This window comes from Impatiens glandulifera, chromosome 6, assembly GCF_907164915.1.
Source record: "Impatiens glandulifera chromosome 6, dImpGla2.1, whole genome shotgun sequence".
NCBI lineage: Eukaryota > Viridiplantae > Streptophyta > Magnoliopsida > Ericales > Balsaminaceae > Impatiens > Impatiens glandulifera.
In genome coordinates this window covers 4,414,860-4,430,093 of record NC_061867.1, presented here as the reverse complement: position 1 = coordinate 4,430,093, position 15,234 = coordinate 4,414,860, and the positions used below count along the sequence as shown (strand labels likewise).

At 23.7% G+C, this 15,234-nt stretch overlaps 2 protein-coding genes across 2 annotated transcripts; one reads left to right on the top strand and one right to left on the bottom strand.

Annotated features, from left to right (window-relative positions):
- Positions 1-5,126: 5,126 nt before the first annotated feature.
- On the top strand, positions 5,127-9,406 carry LOC124942950 (probable xyloglucan endotransglucosylase/hydrolase protein 30). Its single transcript, XM_047483518.1, has 4 exons — positions 5,127-5,360; positions 5,438-5,538; positions 5,639-5,847; positions 8,596-9,406. Exons 1-4 carry the CDS (start codon positions 5,159-5,161, stop codon positions 9,404-9,406), a joined length of 1,323 nt encoding a protein of 440 aa, XP_047339474.1. The 5' UTR covers positions 5,127-5,158.
- A 2,689-nt stretch (positions 9,407-12,095) lies between these two features.
- On the bottom strand, positions 12,096-15,234 carry LOC124942158 (alpha/beta hydrolase domain-containing protein 17B-like). Its single transcript, XM_047482591.1, has 5 exons — positions 14,628-15,234; positions 13,557-13,593; positions 13,201-13,437; positions 12,825-12,872; positions 12,096-12,737 (listed from the first exon to the last, which is right to left on the bottom strand). The coding sequence occupies exons 1-5, from the start codon at positions 14,951-14,953 to the stop codon at positions 12,243-12,245; spliced, it is 1,143 nt and encodes a 380-aa protein (XP_047338547.1). The 5' UTR covers positions 14,954-15,234; the 3' UTR covers positions 12,096-12,242.

Here is a 15,234-nt window from a genome sequence, read left to right as displayed (position 1 = left end):
TTAATAATAATAATAATGATAATAATAAATACTTATATATAAGAATGATAAATAATAATCCTAATTATTAATAAATCATAATTTTAATAAATAATAACTAATAATTATTAATTATTAATTAATAATTGATAATTAATAATTATTAATTATTAATTGATAATTAATAATTAATAATTGATAATTAATAATTAATAATTAATAATTAATAATTAATAATTAATAATTGATAATTAATAATTAATAATTGATAATTGATAATTAATAATTATTAATTAATAATTGATAATTAATAATTAATAATTAATAATTAATAATTAATTATTAATGATTAATGATTAATGATTAATAATAAATTATATAAATAATAATAATAATAAATAATAAAATAAAAATAAATAATATATAATAATAAATAATTTATAATAATAACAATAATTAATAATTAATAATTATTTTAATTAATAATAATAATTAATACTAATAAATAATAATAAAAATATTTAATAATAATAATAATAAAAATAGTAAATAATAATAATAAAAATAATAATAATAAAAATAAAGAATAATAATTAATGAATAATAACAATGATAATAATAATTAAAAAATAATTAATAAATAAATAATTATTATAATAATAAATAAAAATAATCTAAACTTTCTATATTATCTTCGATATTGTTTTCCATATTGTTAAGAAGGCATTTCTTCTTCTCTTAAACCCTTAAAAAATAATAAAACAATAATTAAAAATTAATAATAATAAATAATATTAATAATAATAATTTAACATTATTTATAATAATTTCTAAATAATCATAATTAATTAATAATAATAATAATATATAAATAAATTATAATTATTAGGAAAAAATGAAAAATTATAATAATAAAAATTAATAATAAATAATAATAATAATTAATAATATTAATTAATTAATAAAGATATTAATAATTATTATTATAATAAATAATAATTATAATAAATAATAATAAATGATAATAATTAATAATAAATAATAAAATAAATATTAATTAATTAATAATAATAATAAATACTAATCAAAATAAATAATTATCATAATAAATAATGATAAATAATAATAATAATATTCATAAATAAAAAATAATAATAGAAATAATAAATAATAATTAAAAAATAATAATATATAATATATAATAATAATAATAAATAATAACAATAAATAATAATAATAATGATAATAATGATAATGATAAATAAATAATAATATTATATCGATAATAATAATTAATAATAAATAATAATTATAATAAATAATAATTGCAATAATAAAGAATAATAATTATTATTATTAAATAATAATAATAATAATTAATAATTGATAATTTATAATAAATTATAAATAATAAATAATAATAATAATAATAAATTATAAATAATAATAATAAATAATAAATATTATATAATAATAAATAAATATTAATTATAATATATAATAATTATAAATAATAATATTAAGAAGAATTAATAATTAATATTAATAATAAATAATATTAATTAATAAATAAATAATTATTATTATGAATGAAAATTAATAAATAATAAATAATAAATTATAATTAATAATAAATTTTAAATTATAATTAATAATTAATAATTAATAATTAATAAATAGTTATAATAAATAATAATAATAAATAAAAATTAATAATATATAGTAATGAGAAAAAAGATGTGATAGATTTTTTAATTGTTTATAATTTTAATTTAAGTTTTGATATAAAAAAAATTTGTATGTAACAAAAGTTCAACTAAGTTTTTTAAATTTTGAAATGTGATCTGAAAAAAATAAATAAAATAGATAGAAGGTGAGAAGGGTTTAATCCAAAAAATAAAAAAATGAGAATATAAATGGAGGGATTAATTTTTTTAAAAAAATTATGATATTCATAAATCCTGGACAGATTTATATTTTCTCCAGATTTTTGAAATTTTGAAACCTAAATAAATAGTTAAAATAATATAAGATTTTAAATTGGTTTCTTGCAATTTTATTTTTTTCTTTTGAATTTTTTATTTTTGAATATTTTGGTATGCATAATGTTCATTTATTAATGATTTTTTTTAATCACTTTATATTTTATAATGGTTAAATTGGTGTAAAAATAAAATCATTCAAATTATTAGTGAAAGTCTTTGATTTACTATATTGATTTGTTGTTATATTGTAAAGATTATTACCATTTTATATAAATTTATTTTCAGTTAATGTTTTTCAGAAATTTTTTCTTACTTCTGATCCAATTTATAGGAAGCATTAATTGGAAATTAAACCCTTGGAACAATTTTTGGGTAGAGTTATCTTAATTATTTTTTTAATTCTCGGATTGTTTTTCAATTTTCCTTCTTTGATATTTTGTATAGAATAATATAAACAACTAATCCATAAATAACATTAACATAATATTTTATCGGCTAACCATTTGACAATATATCCCATTATCATATTAATTTTGTTTAGGAAGAAAGACATTTTAGTATCATTTCTATAAAAAAAAATAGACATTTTATTTTGTTGTTTAAAAATACTATTAAGTATATGTGTTTACTCTTGACCAAATTTTTGGTGACTAGCATTAACATTAACATGATAATTTAGTGTCGCATTTTTAAGTCAAGAGTAATTAAAAAAAAATGTAAAATATTTTTCGATTCAAATAAATAATATTTGAATGTATTTTATTAATATTTCTATATTCTTTTCTTGATATTTTGTTACATCTTCTTAACCTCTCTAGCCTGAACTTTTAGAATCCCAACTACAACATTTTTCTCTCAAATCAAAAACGAGCGACATCAACCATATTTTCAAGTTGTAATTTGATTACTAATTGCGACACTGTTAAGGTATTTACTATTTCTCTTAATGAAATCGTTACTAAACACTTTATGGTATATATATATAGGAAATCCAAATTTACAACAATTAAGCAAATCCATAACAATTTTGACTTCTCTACCCATTGAAATTATCGAAATCTAGTGGCTCATTCCCTTAATACCTATTTTTATTGATTATAAAAAAATGAAATTTTGTCTTAAAAAAATGTGTTTAGTGACTATTTGAGAGAGAATATATACATTCACAATGTAAGAATTGGTGGTCAAATTATTGCTTGAGAAATATGTTTGATGACGCTCGTTCTTGATTTGAAAAAAGAAGGTTGTACTTGAGATTTCTAAAAGTTTAGGCTTAGGGAAGATGTAACGACGCGTGAGAAAATGAATGAAGAAATGATAATAAAAATTGTCAAATGATTATTTATTTTGGAATTGGAAAATATTTTACAAAAGATTTAATAAATTGTCACGTTAGTGTCAATCACCGAAAATTTAGTAAGAGGTGTATATACTTTTAAAACACGAAATAAAGTGTTTATTTTTTAGAACACGTAGTACTCAAATGTCTTTATCACAAACTTTTATATAATAAAAATTATTGTTTTCATTATATATTAAATTTAAACAATTTGATATTGACTCATAACAATAGAGTATAAAAAAGTCGTTGGAACAACATTTGGTGTAACGTCAAAAGTCTAACTATGGCGTATCTTGAGTTTGTCTTCATTCTAATATATAGAAATGTCAAAGTTAAAAACATGTTTCATCGGTCTATTAGTTTCATTAGTTGAATTAGATATAAAAAAATTAAACATTATGAAGAGTTTTTTCCATAATAAAGTTTTACTTTTTGTACAACGCATGTCAATATCCTTATATCAACAAAACGTTATGTGTTGACAATACATGAATAGTTTTCATGTACGGCATTGTTAGGGACGGATCTATGTAGAGAGTCACCTTAAAAAAAAGTCTTTGACAGTTCAAATTTGACAATACCCGCTATTTTTAAAAAATAAATAAATACAATTCACTGTTTGTTTATCTAATTATTAAAAAAATTGCAAATCTTACATTTATTCACTCGTTTTATTTAGAATTGTATCGTTATTTTTTTTAAGCCTACCCCAAATGTTTGTAAGTCCATCCCAACCTTAAATCTTGGGTTTGTCTTTGCATTGCTACAATATATTCGCTAAAATGATTTCATATGATTTTTATTTGGAAAAGTTAAAGATTTCATCAAATATCTCGTTTTTTGGATAGAGCAATATTCATAGTGGAATTCGTATAGATAATATATAAATGAAAAATGTCGTATTATGGTAAGTCGTTATATATGTCACGAGCAGGTGAAATTGACAACTCATTTACGCATTGTCGAGATGGTTAGTATCACGAGTATTTTGTGAAGTATTATTTGGATTCACTATGTGTTACTCGAGTCTTTAGTTAGTTACTAGAAAATTTGAATTGAAGCGGCTAATACGTGAGATCTACATATTTGGGTTACCATCCCAATTATTTTCAGATTAACTATCTAGTTGGAGAAAAAATTATCGAACATGTAATAATTGTTATTGTCTCATTTATATATCATTCATAATAATATTATTATAATATTCTGAGAAGTCAATAAAATTGGTTACAGAGTTAATCGAACGAACATAGGGCAACATTATTATATCATTTTAAAATTAATATTTTTAAACTAATTAAGAATTTTAAAATTCATCAAGAAAATAATTCTCAAATAAAAATAAAGTGAATTAAGCTAAAGATACAAAAATAATCTCTTAGACCTTGTTCAGATTGGGTTTTTAAAAAACTTAGAGAGTGAAAAAAGTAATGATTGGTGATGATTTTGAGGAGATAGTGATTGTTTTTGGTAAAAAGATTTAAAGAGTATTGATATATAAATAAAATAAAAAATAATAATTTAAAATATAGGGTGTTTTAGTATTTTGGTTAATTAAATGAGTGATGTGATTGTTAAAAAGTTATTGATTGAAAAATTAATTTTGAATGGATTTTTTAAAAATTTAAAGGAAACAAGGCCTTAGTTTTTTTATTTTATTTTTACAAATTAGAAATTTTAATTATATATATATATATATATATATATATATATATGTTTAGAATTAATGAAATTATGTATTATTTGAAATTGTGAACTAACAATCAATCACACCTTTGAATAAGGATCGAAAAAAGAAGAAATAACCGTAAACATTGGAAAGAGGAAGAAGAAGAAGAAGAGAGATTGATCAATGGATTCCGTTATTTCTCTCTCACTCTTCCTCCTCCTTCTTCATCTTCTCATAACCGCCGACGCAACCGCCACCGCCACCGCCGCGTTCAATCTGTCCACAATAACCTTCAAACAAGGTTTCTCAACTCTCTTCAGCGATTTCAACATTCTCCGATCTCCCGACGATACATCCGTCTCTCTTCTCCTCAATCGCTATTCAGGTAACACAAATCTCTCATCTCCATCAATGATCAAACGATTGTTCTAAATTTGATAATAAGATCTCAAAATTATACAGGATCTGGTTTCATCTCCTCCGATTACTACAACTACGGCCTGTTTAGCGCGAGTATTAAGTTACCGGCGAATTACTCCGCAGGAATCGTCGTCGCACTTTATGTAAGCATTTGATTATGTTGATCTGTTTGAAATTGAATCGATCTTGTGAAAAACATTCTATATAATTGCGTTGATTGTTTGATTGATTGATTGATTTCAGACATCGAATGTAGATGCATTTGAGAAAAGTCATGATGAATTGGATATTGAGTTTCTTGGCAATGTTAAAGGGAAGCCATGGAAGTTTCAGACGAATATGTATGGCAATGGTAGTACTAGCCGGGGAAGGGAAGAGAGATACAATCTCTGGTTTGATCCAGCCCTTGATTTTCATCGTTACACCATCATTTGGACCGAGAAAATCATCATGTATGTTCTAAACCCTTTCTTTTCTACTTTTTCAAAATTCAAATTATAAAAATACAAAAAAAAAAAAAAAAAAAAAAAAAGGGAAGAAGATAAAAGAGGCCATGAATATGAATCTGATAATAACATCTAAAAAACAAATTTTATAAAAATTAAATAATTATGAATATATAAATATACATAGATTTAGTTAGATTAGGATGATTAATATTTGGTTTGATCAGATTATCTGATATAATTCAAATTTATCTAATTCTAATTTTATTTTTGGTTTCCCATTTGAATATTAAACCAAATTAAATTTAAATAAGATTTTTTAATTTCATTTTTGAGTTGGGTTAACTCAAAACTAAATCAAAAATCGAATTATTTTTTATTATTTATTTTAATATATTTTATTAGAATGTATTGCATATAAATAAATAATTATATATAATTTATTATATAATATATTAACAAAATCAAATTCGATTTTTAAATTCAGTAATACAATTGAAGAATGGAAGAAATTTGAATAATTCAGAAAATAAATCAAATGAAATCTTACTTTCAACCTATATAGTTTGACTAGTAATTAATTTCTTACAGTTTTGAAACCAATTAAATAAATTCTATATGGATATTGTTTGATGACAGTAAATTAAAATTATTCTCAGTAGTCACATTTTTAGCTTATTTAATGCAAATTTTGACTATTGTTTTTAAATTCTAAAGTTAAATAAGGAATGCAAATTAAAAAGGTTTTCTATTTTAGTGTTTACATTAGAAAAATCAGGATTTTATCTTTCTCCTAAATCAAAGATTATTACTTGAATTTTGTTTTATAACTCATAGTTTTTTCCTTTTAACTTTTTTTTTCTTTTTCTTTTTTGACCCACTTTTAATATTTTAGAAATCATTTTGAGACAACTTTTAATATTTTAGAAATCAGCTTTCTCATTTTGTTTTTTAGTTTAATTTATCTTAAAAGATTAAAATAATTTTTTTGTTTTAATAAAGTTTTTTAAATAATTATATTTTTAGTCACATACATTCAAATAATTAATTTTTTTAATAAAAAAAATACTTGGTTGATTTTTTTATTATTTCATCAACTAATCATCATACATCCCTTTATCATAATTTTCATATATATATATATATATATATATATATATATATATTTAAATTTCTTTGTTCATTAATTTTTATCTATTTTACACAAATAAGACATGTTTTAATAATCCAAACCAAACAATTTATTTAAATATAATTACCCAAATGAATAAACAAACAAGCTCAAATTTATTATTTGTTCTACCTGCCAAACATTTTGATATTGAAATTTCAACAATTTTATTGACAAATTTAACTACTCTTCTTACATACACCCACAACCAACAAATGAATAGATATATTATTTTATTTGTCTTAATCGTTCATAACAAGGGAATAAAATTGCACTTATTATAGAAGTTTTAATGAACATTTTATAAATAAAAAATTAAATATAGAAAACTAAAATGAACACGAAAGTCATGATTTTACTTTTATTCTTGTCACTTTAATATATAACTTATAAAAAAAAAACTAAATAATTATAAATTTAGGATTAGTATTATCCAGGGTGATATATAGTTTCAATCTCTATAGTTTGACTACTTTTATATGGATGCAAATTAAAATGTTTTTACTATTTTAGTGTTTACATTAGAAATTTTCGGATTTTATCTTTCTCCTAAACCAAAGATTATTATTTGATTTTTTTTATGACTTTTGATTACTTATGAAACACATATGTCACTTGATGGGTTATCTTTTATTTTAACTATTTCAATAGATTAGAATATTTTATTTTAATAATGTTTTTTTTATATATATATATTAGTCATACATTCAAATAATTATTTTTTTAATAAAAAAAATGACTTAGGCCTTGTTGATTTTTTTATTATTTCATCATCTAATCATACATCCCCTTATCAATAACATATTCAAGTAATCAACTTAATATATCAAAAATGTTATAGTATCTTTTTTAAAATTTCTTTGTTCATTAATTTTGATATATTTTACCCAAATAAGAAAGTTTTTAATAATCCAAACCAAAACAAATTATTTTAAAATATCCAAATAACCCATAAACAAACAAGCTCAAATTTATTCTTTGTTCTACTTTCCAAAACATTTTATATATTGAAATTTTAACAATTTTATTAACAAATTTGACTAAGGGAGGCTCTTCTCACACACACTCCCAACTAACAAATTAATTTACATTATTTGATTTGTAATTATCACTCATAACAAAGGAATAAAATTGCACTTATTATAGAAGCTTTAATCAACCTTTCATATTTTTATTATTATTTATTTTATTTTATTTTTTGTAAATGTTGGGGTGAAATTAAAAAAAAATGAACGGGCTTAAGAATAACAAAATATGGATAAAACGAAGGCATATTTTATCCATTTTTAATAATTCAACAGATAATCAATTAAATTAAAAAAAAAACAAATTATGAGATCAACATAGATTCATCTATGCACCACGGCATAATTTTCACTTTCATTTAAAGTGATAGAATTGTAACATCTAATCTCTTGAGTAGAGAATCATTCTTATTACTTAACTTAGATCATGTAATCTTAACTCAGTAAGTCAAATGAAAATAATTTCTATGAAACCGAATGTCATAACTATAGGTTATGCTAATTTCTTATATTGAAAAGGAGTTTGTGTAAATGTGATTATGATATTTCTTGTTTCAGATTCTACGTTGATGAAGTTCCAATAAGAGAAATAGTAAGAAATGAAGCAATGGGTTCAGATTATCCATCAAAACCCATGTCACTTTATTCCACAATATGGGACGGTTCAACATGGGCTACACAAGGTGGTCGTTATCACGTCAACTACCGTTTCCAACCTTTCACAGCCGAATTCAAAGACCTAGTCCTTCTCGGCTGCCCAGTTAACCCTTCAATAGTCTCCATCACCACTTCCACTTCCAACAACTGTTCAGACAAGATCGCCGACCTCGAGGCTAATCCACTAACGGTCATAACCGTCGAGGGAAGAAAATCAATGAGGTGGTTTAGGAGAAAGTTTATGTATTATTCATATTGTTATGATACAGTTCGGTATCCTATTCCGCCGCCGGAATGTGTGATCGTTATGGAAGAACAGAATTTGTTTAAGGAAACGGGCAGACTCAAGAATATTAGATTTGTTCAACATAGGAATCATCGGAGTATGCGTAAGAGGAGTTCTAGGGTTCGTCGGAAGGAGTCTTTACGACGACGGAAGGAAACAACCCTTTCACAGGTTGTAGAACCGAAGAAGATCCCTTCAGTGGTCGTAGAAGTACTAGAACCGAAGGACACCCCTTCACCGGCTGTAGAACCGAAGGAGACCCCTTCACCGGCCGTGGAACCGAAGGAGATCCCTTCACCGGCCGTGGAACCGAAGGAGATCCCTTCACCGGCCGTGGAACCGAAGGAGACTACTCCACCGCCGCCACCACACCGGAGGAGGTTCAGGCCGGCACCGCCAGAAGCAACTGCCAGTGGATTTTTGTAGGTTCAAATTTGTTTGTTTTCTTGTCTATTATTGGTTATAAGGGGTTTACTGTTATCTAGAACTTTTTTTTAGAAATATATTAAATTTACATACAAATTAACTGATTTTGAGTTTAAAATGGATGTAATTAAAGGTGAACAAACGGTTAAAATTAAAATGGATGTGTGTTTTTGTTCAATTTGTATTAATCAAAACTAAATTTATTAAATTCATATTATAAACCATTTTATCAGGATATAGATTAGAATGAATATGATTTGAATATTCCAAATTAAAGAAAATATTTATATATTTTGTCCGTGTCAACTTGAAATTAATAATAAAAAAAATTATAATTTATTTATTAATTTTATTTGTATTTAATTAAAAATGAAAAAATGAATTAATTATATTATATATATAAGTTTATATTTATTTTTATATATATAAGAAAATAAAATTATAATTTAATTAAAGATTTTCTTTTAATAATTCATTCAAAATTTTAATATCATTTAAACATAAATTTGTCTTTATTTCTATACGATGTTTACAAAGAATGAACAGTTGTGATAATTTGGTAAGATCAGATAGAAATAATAACTAGAGAAAAAAAAATATTTTAATTTAAATTATATGGAATTAGTTGGATTATTCAAATCAATCCGACGATCTGATTTTAATCCATAATGAAATAGTTAATACAATTTAATTTAATATTTTTTTATCTAATTACTTAATTTTTTATTTATTTTATTATTTAATATTTTTAATTATAAAAAAAATATTAAATTTTTAATGTTATAATTAATTTTGTTTATTACTTTCCAATATTTTAATTAATTAAAATTTTAAAGTAAAAATAAATGAATTTAAAAAATAAACAAATAAATAAAATATTGACTAAGTGCAAAAATAAAGAAAATATATATTAGATTGAGGTAAAATATATATTTTTATTTGATTATTTTGTTACCATGCAAATTTAATTCCGAACTCAATTAGGTTCCATCTTAATCCAAATGAATATACTTAGTAGATATAAATTTATTATTTTTATCTTTAAATTGAATTCTTTTAAATAATAACTTAGAAAAAAATATATTTTGGGCCTATTGAGTTTGTTAAGTTAATTAATTTATTTTTGAATGGGTTGTCCTAGACTTAGTCTGCCTTTGCCCATGGACTGGCTTGCTATGCTTACCTACAAATTACACAGAGACAGCTCTGCTAAGCCCACAACAAAAACAAAAATATCACCTTTATAATTATTTTTATTCATAATTCTTCTTTTATTTTTATTTTTATTTTTCAAGCCCTGAGTAACTCTAATAATATTTTTTACTAATAAATAAGAATTTAACAAATAAGCCATACATCTTTAAGGCAAACAAGAATATAAGATATATGGATGAATCATATTAAACGCATCTCACAATTGGTTGATGTCTGAATTTACATTTTTGTTGGAGAGTTCTCAAATTTTTTATTTTTTTTTAGAGTATAGTTAGAATTAAGGTAACTTTGAATTTTTATTTTTTTTAAAATCAAGAGTTTATTTAAAATTGTTAACTAAGTGAACTCGAAAATTTTAGAATTTATTTGAAATTGTAACAGTTTAATTTTAAAAAATATTAATTATATATTATTATTATTTATATATATAATTAAGTATTTTATATTTAATCAGTTTAAAAAATTTATATATTTAAATATAAAATTAATAATAAATAAATAAGACTATAAAAAAGTTATTTTTACAAAATTAATTATATTAATTAATTTATTTTTATTTTTAAAATTTTAAATATAAATTTATTTTTAAAATGTAAAGTCGTATTAAATCGTAAAATCAAAATTATTTATATACTCGTAAAATTTTATTATCGTAAATTTGAAATCGTAAGAGTTTACTTAAAACCGACTTATTAAACTCATGTGAAATCGTAAAATCTTAAAATTTTAAGAATTAACTCAAGATTTTAACCGTCTTGTCAAAATAATTAAAAATTATGAGGTGATTTATCAATCTTTTATTATTAAATCTCGATTTATTTATATATATATCTTAAAAAAAACATGTGTTCCAATAGCTGATTTTTGTAGACATGTCTATAATTCAAAATTAAGTAAATAAAGATAATCATTGTTATTTATAAATTAGTATTTTATCCCTATTACAATCATTTTATATTGATAAAACAAAAAATGAAAGTAATTTTGTTTTGATATGAATTATGTCATAAAAAATTATAAAAATTTAATTAAAAAGTGAATGAAGAAAATCAAGTGACTAAAAATTATTTAAATAAATTTTATTTAGCAAACATGATTGAATTTGTTTTTTAACCCAAAAAAAAGTAATAATAAAAAAATAACAAATAAGCTAAATTTCTTAATATGTGAGATATTTTAAATTAATTTAAAATTATCCAAACAACCCAAATTTCACAATAACATCTTTCAAATAATAGAACATACAAAGCCCAAATTATTATTATTATTTGGGTGTACATCAAAATTGCACAATCACCCATCAAGCTTTTGCTCAAATCAATAATGAAATTGCTATATTTTTAAATGGAGCATAACAACCATCAAACAGGGCAAAACAGCCTAATTTTCTTAAAATTCCATTTGCTAGCACTAACCATTCTCAATCAATCTAAAAATAGGAGAATTTTCTAAATAGAGTCTTAACCAAAGTAAGTTATCAAACAACTAATTAAACCAGGAAATTGAATGGACAGTCTTATGTTCTTCACATTATAAAAAAAACATGTCAGCTAAGGTCTTAGGAAGAATCTATACATATAGAAAAACAATGCAAGTATACCCCCACAAATTCTCACTATTACTAGCAGAGACACCTTAAGCAGCCCGGTTTCCAACAAGAAGGGCATTTAAACGTGCAGTTAACGCATAAACTCGGGCATTTAATCGTGCAGTTGAAGCATAAGCTCGAGCATTTCGGGTACTTACAGTTACATTTTGGCCATCCACAAGGCCATTTTGGGAATTTCAGTTGACAACAGCAGCTCAACTTAAGGCACTTTGGAAATTTTGGTTTCCAAAGCTTAATCTTACAGCTGCAGCTGCAGAAGCAGCACCATTTTTTGTTCTTACACTTATTTTTCTGAATATTAAGACCTTGTTTGGACTTTCGAAGATGAGTTTCTGTCGTTACGTTTTCCATTTCTGCTATGAACTTGCAAAGATGGCGAATGTAATCCGGGTATAGCTCCAAGTTGCAGTGACCGCCTCCTTTTATCCATAAGGGCTCATATGGGTCGCGAGATAATGACCATAGTCCATCGCCATGTAACCAGTTCACTACATCGTCTTCTGTACCCTGCTCATAGATGATAAATTCAAACTTATAAAATTATTTGTTTTCTCACTTTGCTTCTATAAATTGGATTTGAGTTTGAGTACTCACATGTATCACCAATACAGGGCACTTCACTTTCTGAATTTTGTAAATATTCTGTATTAACATGGCAAGAACATATAAAGATTAGCTCAATAAGTCATCGAATCGAATGGCTTTCGAACACTAGGAGCTTGTTTAATGTACTTTTCTCTTTAAAATAACATGATAGAAAAGAAGAAGAAAAACTTATTTGATGAAAAATTGGATTATTTGGATTAAATTCATTGCCTTGTTCCATCGTCATTATATATTTATAGTCCTAATGTCATTTTACCTAAACAACTCAAATTTTCAATAACCCAAGATTGAACAATCAGCAAATAACCCTTCATCAAACAAAACACAAAACATAGTACTACATAAGATAGGACATAGTTTGTACCTTATAAATGTCGAAGCAAAACGAGAACTTGACATGGCAGACTACACGAAGACCAGAAAGGATGCCACTGTGAAGAACAACGCCTCTCAATCTTGGCAACTTAGCAGCTAAATGCAATGTTGGTCCACTTCCAACAGATTGTCCATAAAGAATTATGTCTTCCTGACTTATTCCGTAATCAGTTTCCAAGCATTCGTATACTGCTTCTATGTCGGCATAAGTATCCACTTCGCTCGGCTTCAATTAAACAAAAATTAAATGAGTTCAATTTCAATGCAACAAATGTAACAAAAAAGTGCAATTAGATCTAATAACAAGAGAGTATAGTAACTGAAAGATTACAAAAATAAAATTACCTTTCCTGTTGAAGCTCCATACCCAGAATAATCATATCTGCATCATATTTGGAGAGATCTCATGAATTGTTAATTCACTTAAAAGTTGATTATTGAGATTATTTGAAAACAATCTTTTATCCAATCAATCAACAATTTTCAATAACAATCAAATTACCCTAGGTAGTAAACATTAAAAACTCAGCTTTTTCCTCATATTTCTTTTCAACTAACAAATATTAATTGAAATAATTTACTTTTGCATCAAACAAGATTTCTTTCCAAAACAAAAAAAAGAATCAATAAAAATCTCAAATAACCCAAAATCAAACCAACTCCAATATCAAACATAGCCTAGAAACCATGTTAATTTTAAAAATATATAAAATATTATAAAATAAAGTAAAATTATTTTATTATCAATGATTTAAATGAAATGATAAAAAACAAGTGATGTGACATATTGATGTGGGTTAACTCAACATCATATCAATCCATCATCAATTCCTTTATCAAATCATTAATTAAAAACATCAAAATATCCTTATCTCCAAATTTAAATTGATTAAACTCAAACAATCATATTACAAAACCCATAAATCTATATAAACATAACAATATCAATAAAGTAAAGTAAATATCTATGAATAATAATAATAATAATGTCAGACCAATGTCAGGATTTGCCCATTAACATATACAAGAAGATGAAAAAGGTACAAAAACAAATAAATATTTCAGAGTCTTCAGACAACACTTCTCTTTTATAAAAAAAAATTATAAAAATACAAAAATAAATAGACAAAATTCAAGATCTGGGTTTTTTTTTTATTTAAAAAAATCACTGTATCTGAATTGACATGAAGAAAAAAACAAATTTGCCAAACTGTAAAAAAAAAAAAATCAGTCAAGTTCCAAGATAACATGCATATGAACAAAGTAAAAAAAAAAATTACCCTTTGTGTTATGTATCCAAATTGAAGTATATCAAAAAGGTAAATTTTAAACTAATAAGAAAAAAGGAAATTAACCCATCAACAATTAATAAGATAGGTAAATAATAAATGTAAAAAAATAAAAAAATTTACTAACCCAATTAAATTAACTCTTAGATTTGCCTTAAGTTGAACAAACAGGTCATAAAGTTGACCAAGATCAGCTGCATTTCCATGAGAATACACAACGGTAAGTCTTGCGTACGGATTTCGAAGATAAAACGCCACTATTTGATTTCCTCTCTTAGTATTCAACATAAGAACATCTAATAGGTTTCCGTCGTCTCCGATCGGAACAGTCGCCGGAGATGTGGTTGAAACCGCCGTAAAGCTGCCGTCTTCATGTTTTTTTACGGCGTATGTCGCCGGATTTGGTGGGAAAAATGCAAACTTTGCTGCAAGATGAGATATGAGACAACCCATTGTCGCCGGTCGCCGACTCTCCGGGGAGAGAGGGTATAGATCATGAATACATATTGAGATTATTACAAGTGGGTTTAAGAGATCATGCGTGTGATTTATCTTGGGATTTTGTTTTTGGGAAAAGGGTTTTTAGTAAAGAATGTAGAGAGAGAAAGAAGAGAGAGAGAGAGATAAGAAAGAAGGTAAAATTTATGGGGTTTGGAAGACTGGAAATGTCTTTCTAAATTGGTGAAAGTTCGAGTTAAGTATGAACAGAGATTGATGACGATTAGGTCTTGTTT

Bases quoted from the DNA above. Each gene is read 5' to 3' on its own strand.
- LOC124942950 (XM_047483518.1), top strand. From the start codon at position 5,159: ATGGATTCCGTTATTTCTCTCTCACTCTTCCTCCTCCTTCTTCATCTT. The intron at 5,361-5,437 runs GTAACACAAATC...AAAATTATACAG, and splicing joins TCTCCTCAATCGCTATTCAG to GATCTGGTTTCATCTCCTCC. The intron at 5,848-8,595 runs GTATGTTCTAAA...TTCTTGTTTCAG, and splicing joins TGGACCGAGAAAATCATCAT to ATTCTACGTTGATGAAGTTC.
- LOC124942158 (XM_047482591.1), bottom strand. From the start codon at position 14,953: ATGGGTTGTCTCATATCTCATCTTGCAGCAAAGTTTGCATTTTTCCCA. The intron at 12,873-13,200 runs GTACAAACTATG...ATGTTAATACAG, and splicing joins TTTGCTTCGACATTTATAAG to AATATTTACAAAATTCAGAA. The intron at 12,738-12,824 runs GTGAGTACTCAA...ATCTATGAGCAG, and splicing joins GCCCTGTATTGGTGATACAT to GGTACAGAAGACGATGTAGT.